At 39.0% G+C, this 9,958-nt stretch overlaps 1 protein-coding gene across 1 annotated transcript in view; it reads left to right on the top strand.

Annotated features, from left to right (window-relative positions):
- Window positions 1–9,958, top strand: part of CPNE4 (copine 4) — a 189,020-nt gene that overhangs the window by 131,041 nt on the left and 48,021 nt on the right. Inside the window, exon 9 of the mRNA XM_005423951.2 lies at window positions 3,802–3,900. Coding sequence (XP_005424008.1) covers window positions 3,802–3,900 — 99 coding nt within the window. The remainder of the gene's footprint in view (window positions 1–3,801; window positions 3,901–9,958) is intronic.

The raw sequence follows: 9,958 nt of genomic DNA on the forward strand, positions 1-9,958 counted from the left end.
GCAGACATGCAAGCACATGCTTACTGTAGCCAGACTTTCCTCTTACTTAGTTCTTATAGTTAAAGCTAGCTAGGATGATGACTATGGGAAGAATTATTTTATGACAATTGTACTGGAATTTTGTCAGCCCTAGTATCAAGACTTGGGAAAAGTCTCAATCACAAATCATGCGAGTTCTTGTTCAAACTTGAGAAAAGTCTCAATAAAATCACAAATCATGCGAGTTCTTGTTCATGCAGAGGTAGCAAGATTAATCTAGCTGTCATCTTCTGGGAAGCATTAGGAAAATCCTATGCTGTTGTAGTTCCAGTGACAATGCAATCTTTCTTGAATGCCCTTTTGAAGCAAGAGTATTGGAAAAATCTAATCTTGGTAAAAAATTTGAAATTAAACCAGGGAAAACTTCCATCAGCATCCACCTGAGATATCTTTTTTTTTTTTAATGGACGTTCTCCAGTGAAATGTTCAATTTCAGCCTGGAAAGAAATCTCTCATTTTGCTCTATTTACAAGTGCTGAAGGAATGAAGATGTGGATACCCAGAAGTGATCCTCTGATGTAATTTTAACTCAGTCTACTGGTTAGCTCTATTAAGGATAGAATAGGGTTCCCTCTCCCTGCACTCAGTGGGTATTTTAAGGAGGAAGATAGGATCATGCAGGCTGATGGAATACCACTGACTGGAAAGATATTCTCCATCATTCCAGTCAGTACTATTCCAGCACCATGCAGCATTAGCAGAGGTTTTTATTCCCTGTATCTGAGCTTGTAAGCTGTAGGTAGGAGACTGAATTCTTTCGCCGGTTATCTGAACACTGATTTACCAGCATTCAAACTAAGTGTATGGAAAGCCTCCTTAAATTAATGAGACTTTTAATAGAGTGTAGGTATACCGTTAATCATCTACTTAAGCAATCTGAAGGAGTAGAGGCCCGAAGAACACATTAAGGTTTGCCTAAAGGTAAAGTATGATTTACATTGTGGAGGATTTGATTTGAAGAGAGACCAAAAAACCCTTTAAAGTATTTCATAGGGAAATAATGCTTTGGTTTGGTTATCATCTGTGGTCTTTACCTGATTATGGATTATGGATTATTTGCAAAGATCCTTCCCTGCTTATTTGATGTGTCTGAGTGGGTTTTTATAAAAATGTCTGGACCACATTAGTTCTATGTTTCGGAAATGCTTTTCACATACATTTGAAATGCAGGATCATTACTGTGTACAACATGTTTTTCAGACAGTAACAATTAATTTCTACAGCCAGATGTGAAACTTGGGGGGGAAAAAAGAAGTCATAATGGATGTACATGCAGGAATCCCCTTTCTCCCTTAGCTGTAATTGAACAAATGGCACTGAGATAATTCTGTAATTGTTTGCCTTTTCCATTAAGCCAATATGAAGATTAAAGTACCATCTGGCTTTCTGAAAACTAAAGTTAGAAAACCTCCAGCTTGAAAGAAAAAGCAGTTGGATCCCTGTTGAGTGGACATTTCATATGTAATCTAACTTTGCTCCTCTCCACTCAAAATTCTAACCACAAATAAGCACTCAGAGCTTTTCCCTCTTTGTAAGAGTCAGCACCCTAATAGAAATTTTTAAAGTACCTTTTCCTGGACCACTCTGATAACCTCATGTCTGTTCTTGTATTTATGCTCCAAATGAGTTTAAAGAAAGAACCTGAAAAGGAAATCTGATTGGATAATTTCATAATAAGGGTTCTTTTTTTTTCATTTTCTTTGTGAAATTGTAACTTTTTCAAAAATATGGTTTTCAAAGTTCCCAGCATTACTAAAACTACACTTTTTGCACATTTACAGCAATTTACTATGGCATTTTGAGAAATCTTTTTATTTAGTATTACTTTTAAGATCTTAAATAGCTTTTACAACCATTACAGAAAAAATAATTTTAAGTCATGCTTCACCTGTGAAATCCATTCTTTATTGAATATTTATAAAGTAATTTCAATAAAAAATAAGCTTTTTATATTATCAAGAAATTTCACAGAAAAAATAAAATGAAATTTTCAAGCTCTATGAAATAAAATTGGTTTCAGGAATTTTTTTTTTGTAAATTAAACTAGTTTTTCTTGGATTTATTTCTTGTTACCAGCTCATCTAAAAACTTTCTGTTGATAAGAAACAGAGAGTAATTTTTAGGGAAGGTGTAATCCAAAAGAATACTGCAGGACTGTTAGTCTTGAAATTACTGTGTATAGTTTTTTCCCAGGCACTATTGCCACTATCAGAATCAGAAACCCACTTTCATTTGATTGCTCTTGTATGAAATTTAGCCTAAAAACAAACACATGCAGGAACTTCCCCTTTTTTCCATCTACTCACCCCCAAATGTCAAAGCTGCTAAAAAAAGTATCTCCACGTCTTAGAGTAAAACATTTTCACATATTGATCTCGAAATCTTCCTCTAGTCTGGGATTCCTGCATTAAAAAAAAAAAAAAAGTCAGTTAAAATAGGAGGTGATAGGATGATCCAAATCGCAAGCTTTTTAGAATCTTTCCCATATCCTCCAAAGGGAATGTCCACCTACCTGCTTTGACTGGGTTATTCGAGCTGGTTAGAAAGTATAACTGGTAGATAGGGAAGTCTGTTTTACTAAAGTGCTTTTTTTTTTTTAAATATTTAAAACTCAAAATCCAGTGGACATCCACAGATTTCAGTTTCCTTCTGAATGAACTCAGTGCCCCTTTGGATCAAGCAAACTTCAATTGGCTTGAGGAGTCTTTGAGGAGCAAACCTTGCTTTTCCTCTTGGGTTGTCTGACCACCAGTGCTGGGTCAAAAGTACTGAGCCTCGTTGAGACAAAGAAGGCAGATAAAACCCACTGCTGTTACCCTCAGAACCATCTGATAGTACTATAACAGTGTGCTCCTCATGTGACAGGGCAGATGACACATTTCTGCTTTAAAAAAACCCCTAAAAGGTATTTTTTAGCAGGACATTTTCAATAAAGGCCTCCAGATTCAGTCAATGGATGTGACCTTTATCTAGAGAGAACATAAGGCTGAATTTGGGATTTTGTTCTTTAAGGCTGTGAGCCCCTTTGTTGTCCTTGGAGCAGTTTTAGAATTACAATTTAGCAAAGCATGTAGTTATTGCTGTGTGCTTCTGTCTTGGCTAGCTGAGTTGTGTTTAGAAATATCTGTGAAATAAAATTCTCAAAGCTGAACTCATTGAGATATTCATCTTTATGCATGAATTTAGGCAAGACTACCAGTGAGGTTTGGTTTGTATAGTCACTGTTGAGCAACACTGGGAAAGAGCCAAGACATGGGCACCAAACACTGATGTGTATAATTTCAAAGCTATTTCAAAAAATGATGTCTGTAACTATTATCTCACCTTCACTGGCTGTAAAAACGAGAAAAGTAATGTTTGCCCAAGGCAAACAGGGTTTTGAATAATAATTTGTATTTGTAAAGCACATCAGCAAAGTAAGTTGGGACACCATTTGACCATGAATATGCAAATACACATAATCCTGTATTTTCACACCTAGAAAAATGATGCAGACAAGAAATCCTTTCCTTCTGAAATACATGCTTCATTAGGAAAACTCCATAACACAGAACTATCAGCAGCAAGCTGTGTTGAGATTCCACTTGCCATTTTATTTTGATCAGAACAAGAACAGGGTTTTAATATGTCTTGTGATTTTGTTTAGATAAAACACTCCACCCAGTGAAGATCATAATTTCTCCTGCAGGGTTTTGCAATAAAAACTCTTTTCTGTCTGAAGAAAAATATGCTTATTTGTTCTTTTCCTCATTGTCTCCCCAGTGCATAGTTTGGGACTGGGATTCCAATGGAAAGCATGACTTCATTGGAGAATTTAGCTCAACTTTCAAGGAAATGCGAGGAGCTATGGAGGGAAGGCAGGTAAGTGGAAACCACCTGAGCAATCTCAATATGTAATCTTTGTAGAGCAGTGTTCCCCATACAATCTTGCCATAAAGCAGGTGGCATTGCCTCATCATTTCCCAGAATTTAGTTGTGTTGATCTATCCCACAGGTTTTACTGTTACCTGGGCACAGTAATCTGAAAATATAAAAAAGCATTTGTTCCTGTATGTTCATGCCTGAAATACTTTATGATTTTTTCCTAGTTCCCATTCCACAGGCATTTCTTCCTGCTAAGATTTATTTCCTTTGAGCCCAAGCACATGGTTTCCATGAGGTGCTGTGTTGCAAAGCAAATGCCCATCCTGGCTCCTCAAAGCATTTCCCTGCTGGCCTAAAGGCCTCTATTGGGTGAGGGCCATTCTCCATCTTTCTCCATTTCTCATGTGCTGCATTCATTGCTGCCGGCTTTAACTAGAACCTATCATATGAAACTAATTGGTTTTCTAAGTATTTCATGATTTACAGCCCTAAGGAAAAATGAAATTGTTAGCTTATCAATAATTTAACTTCTTTATGTCAGCCTGATCTTTTCAAATTGCAGTTGATAGTAATTACTTAATATGATAAGTGATTTGGCATGTCTAATTCCAGAAATCATAATTTTCTATTATTACTTACTTCTAAAGGTGTTAGTTTTGATAAATTCTCTGAGGGGGAGTTAAAAATGTTGATCCTGCAGATAATTTGTATTCATTGTTCCACTGTTGTTGTGATCTCAACCCCAAACACAAATGCCTAATAAGCTTTATCTGGGCTTTTTATTAAGGTTCTGTTTATAATGTGTTAGCAAAAATCTAACACAGAGTCAGAAGGTGTTTGATAAGTGGTAAGCAGTCAGTCTATGCCATGGGTCAAGAAACATCTGTGGCTCTTCTAGATGTTTTCTGTTGAAGTTCTTAGAATACACTAAAGTTTGGCAAATGCTGCTCATGTGTGTAAAATACTGCTGATATGCATCAGTCATATATTAGTCCATTCTAACTAACAGCCTGAGTGTAAATGAAACCGCTTGCTCTCTCAAATCAAGTCAGGCGATCAAAACTTCTATCAAACAAAATTTCAGTGGAAATAAGGAGGTAAACAAATCCCAGAATGAATAACATTAACCAGGCCAGTGATGTGACAACACTCCAAATTTGTATACAAATACCTGTGTCTCAGGTACCTGTCTCAGGTACCTAAATACCAGTGTAAGAGTGGTTAAGGGTGTCTATTTTCAATGTAAATGACTTCAAAACTCCATCATGGTCCTTCCCAGGAGACAGCTTGTTGGCCAAAACAAGAGCCTTGTAGTCCAGAATGCCAGGAATGGCTCTGCAATATAAAAGATATATTCTTTATTATGATGGAGAAATAGTATGCTTTTTTTCATCCTGAGCTAGCAAAAAGGATGATTACTCTTTCAGAGGCATAAGAAGTTAATGCAGCCATTTGTCAGTTCTTGTTCTAGGCTGCCACTGCAGTATCAGAGTGCTGTCTCAAAATCTTTTAATTTTTGTCCTATGGTTTAAGCGCCTGAATCTTACTCTTGCTATGGGCCTGCCATGTGCCAATCTGCAGGTTGTCTTTCACCTGTAAACTTTTACCTGCAGTCTTCCTCCACACACCCTAGGAATTGTGCCTGTTTTCTTCCCTGTTCCTCTCACCCTGTTGTGGCTGTGAAGTTATTCTGTGGGCTTGCACCTGCAAAACCCTGCTGTTGCTATAACTAATTCTCATGGGACACAGTTGCCACCAAGGTGGGACTCAGTTTCCTTTCTCCTCTTTTCTAATCCTTGTTTTGTAGCCTATTCTAGAGGAAAACAAGATTGAGTGGATAACATAGTAAGTATTAGTCATTTAAGTGGCTGATAAATAGTGGTCCAAAAATACAAATACACATGCTAGATGGCGCTTGCCCCCGATGAAGTCAGGGTTTGGTGAGCACTAATAGCACAAAAGACAAGAACAAGCAGTAGGAGTTTGAGCAGGTCCTGGTGGAGATGAGGTACTTATGGAAAACAATACTGTGATCCCATGTTGACAGGAGAGGTCAGTCATGTGGGAAGCCACATCACTTGGCTGGAGCCAGAATGCAATTTCCCTTTCACCCTCTCCCTGTCCCTCCCTCATCCTATCTCATTTTTCTCTATTCTGCAGAAAGAACTATTGCTGCTAAAAGCAATATATTCCATTGTCTGTGGACCCCATAAAAACATCTCGGTGCATAATTTATGTCAACATCCTTTGTGCAACATTAAGTAGTGTGATTAGCAGTTGTCAGTTCTTTTCTTTAGTTTTACCCTCCCTAAATAAAAAAGTATGTACAGTGGAGTGTTTACTTTGAATAAAGAGGTTACAGTGCACCTTGAGAAAATTATAGAGAAGAAAGGTGTTTCGCCTTCAAGTAGATGTGTTACTAGCTATTTCTGATAAGGAGGGCCATATCAGAGAAATGTAATTACATGTGGGTGGAGAGATGAGTAGGTTAAACATAGTTCTTTGTTCCTAGAAGAGACCCTTTCATAGCTTTAGACTAGAAAATATTGTTTTCCATGTAATACACCTTTCAGTCAGAGGAATTGACCTGCATCCTGCAGCCCCTGGTGTTAACATTCTTTCACATTGCATCACAACAGTGAGTGTCGAGTGTTGAAGATGAGGGCCAAAGGCTGGAACTTCATCTCAGATGCTGTGGAAGCCAGAGTAAGGAGTAGGGCTCAAGTCTGGTGTCCCTATTTGAGTTGCTAAGGAGATGCAGTGAAGCTTCTTGTTCTGATTATATTTTCTTTTGTGCAGTAGACTTTACAGCCAGCTACAGTACATTGCTATAGTTCTGTCAAAAGATAATCAAAATGCCCTAGTGATTGGCAGCCAGGTTTTTCACTTTCCCAGGAAACTGGAGAGAATTGGAAGGGACATTCATCATTGATGGGGGATCCAGGATCTTTGATTAAGCTTCAGCTGCAAATCTGTGTGTTTTTGAAGGAGGCTGTATCAGTGGCACAGATCTCCATCTCTGCCCACCAGCAATGTCTGTATTGGCTGGAATCAGCAGCACAAGTTGTCATAGATGTATTAAGCAGTGAGAGTGGCAGTACCACAGTTCATGCTGGTGAGCAGCATGGACTGTGTGGTGTGAGCTGCTAGTGCATCTCACCATTTCACCAGCTCACCTCATCTCTGGAGGAGCTGACAATGATGTTGAAGCTGCCTTTTAATTGTACATAGATCATCCTTCAGAAGGCACAGAGCATTCTGACCCATTCTTCAACCTCCCCCTCTAAAAGTAAAGATATTTTTGTGTTGTAGCCAATCTATCAGCTGCTACAGAACTGCTTGAGATGGACAGAATGGATATGTGTCACCTGCTTACTTACAGGAGCTGGTGGTGCTTCTAAGACAGTTCTATCCCTGGGCTGTGTACTGATTATCCCAAGTTTTGAGTGTCAGCCTCAGATGAGCTTACTGTCTTGCCTTGGCTGTGAGATTTCTCAGAAATGCATGTGTGAGACCAGGCATCATTTAGATAAATACTGTGAATCTAGCACTGGTATCTTCTGAGTGGTTTAACCAGCATTGTGAGAAAAGAGAAGAGAAGAGAAGAGAAGAGAAGAGAAGAGAAGAGAAGAGAAGAGAAGAGAAGAGAAGAGAAGAGAAGAGAAGAGAAGATTCCTTACCTGAATGAGGTCACTTGTTTTGATCAGAAGTGGCATAAGTTGTTTATGAATTTCTTTTCTGAACATGGTATGTCTTGGGTGAGGTTTACAAATCTTGAATTACGACTCCTTCAGAGTGTTAGGTGATTCTCCGTGACTGAGAGGACTGAATTCTGGGAAAACTTGCTGGTCTTCTGTTTTAAGGAGACTTTCTGATCATGAACAACCTCAAGATAATAACTTTATGTGTTTCCATTTCATCAAAATTACCTGATGGTCACAGACTGTGATGTTTTGACACCTCACCTGTTTTCATACTGACCACCAATAGAAAATGGCACAAAGACATCCTCTTGTTCAAGTGCACATCTGAAGCAGCCCTTGCATGAGCCATGGTTTAATGGTGAAATTGGTGGTGCTGGGTTAACAGTTGTACTCAATGATCTTAGAAGTCTTTTCCAAAGTGTAATTCTGTGGTTTCTAGATCTTCTATTGACACTTTCCACCATTCCAAACTTTATTATTTACTCTTTCACCATAATCTTGGCTCAAAAAACCCTCATAGTAAGAATAACTCCATCCTTATATTTTTAAGTGAAATACTAATAATTACTTTGAGTTTATTGTGTCTTAGGATTTCTTCCAAGAATACACATCATATATGTTTTTAATATGTGTGTACAGTGGCAGTTTCTAAGGTGTTCTAATATTAATCCATCAAGCATATTTAAACAGAACAAAAAGAAGCTTGAGATTACATAAATGTAAATGATATTAAAGCTTATTATAGTTGAAAGAAGGAATCCTCTACTAATGAGAAAAAAAACCCAATTTTTGGGTTTTTTTTAATTAAGACAATAAAGCCAGAGGGATTTGAGAGGAAAAAAAGTCATAGAAATCACCTGGATCCCCATGCAGCACAGGAGTTACATAAGGGAAATATCTGTTCCTGTATTACATAAAAAATGGACATGTGTGCATTTGCACACACACAAAAGGAAAGAGGAGGAACAGACCCTGCTGTACTTATCTCCACTGACATTCTCACAGGTTCAGGGTGTTATTAGGGAGGGCTTTTCCATCTGCTAGCTCTTCAGATGACTCTGCACAGTGAGACCTTTAAGCTCTTGGTAATGGGCCAAGGTGTTATTGACACTTATGGACAATTCCAGTTTTATCAGGAGACAGCTCAGTTCACCCAGGACTGTCTGCAGCATCAGCAGCTGCTCCTGGCCCCAGACAGGGCAGCAGAGGGTGCAGCCACACCAGGCACCTGCCAAATCCCTGTGAGGAGGCAACCATTGGTACAGCCTTAGAAGCACAGGGGAGGCTGGGGGCTTAGCTGGGGAAACACGAAATGCTTTGATTTCCATTTCATTCCCCAGGGGCAAGTTTTCAGAGGAAACCTCTGATTGTGATTAAAGGCAGCTCTTCTCTCTTGGTGGGTATATTTCTGGGACAGAAAGAGGAAAAAACCACAAAACTATCCTGTGCTCTTGCCTAGAGGGATGGCAGGAAAAAAGCAGCCTTCCATGTGGGAGGAGACTCAGTTCATACAAAAGTGGTTTGTTTTTCTTGAGGCATCAGAAAGAGACAGTGCAGAATATAATGCTGCCTGCTTTTGACTGGGGGTTTTGCCCCATCCATTAGACTGCAGTGCCTCCTTTGTCATTCACAAACTGTGCAATTCATTGCAGCAGCTGAACAGGAAGGAAGAAGAGAGAAACCAAAGAAGTGCAGGGGAGGCAAGAGAACATTTTACATAGCCAACACAAGCTATGCCACAAGCGTACAACAAGCAATGAAAGCTCTCTAGCCCTTTCCTCACATGCCTACCCAACGTCCTGGTGTGCTAGCACTGTCCCAGAGAAAGCATCTGCTGTCATTTGTCTGGCCTTGGGGAACATGAAACTCTCCTGACACCTTCAGTCCTTTCTCTGAATGGCTCATGCCACATACTGTCCAAATTTTGCTTCTGCAATGGCTGTCTTCATTTTGCAAGCCCCACTTCCCTTGGCTGGTGTGTGGCATAAGTGGTTGCATTGTTTGCTTCTCTCTCACTTCTGAAGGTTTTGTAAGAGAAGAAGTAAGGGTGTTTGGAAAGACAGTATCCTTCAGTGCAGAGTAACATCTCCCACTGAGGGATCTGTGTCTCCTCATCACAGGCACAAGAGGATTGGGACCTTCCAAGTGTCAGCATTAGTTCACTGACTCTTGGTAAAGAATGGCTGAATGGAGTTTGTTCAGAAATTCTCCACACAGTGGTATAAATTTAAGTCTATAAAAGAAACACCAGCACAGTATAGTCTTGGGAGTCCATTACCAACCATTGCAACATTACTTAAATTAACAGTAGATAGTTTAAAACCAGGTTCTTTCTGTTTTAAATTCTCTTT

This window comes from Geospiza fortis, unplaced genomic scaffold, assembly GCF_000277835.1.
Source record: "Geospiza fortis unplaced genomic scaffold, GeoFor_1.0 scaffold346, whole genome shotgun sequence".
Classification (NCBI taxonomy): Eukaryota; Metazoa; Chordata; class Aves; order Passeriformes; family Thraupidae; genus Geospiza; species Geospiza fortis.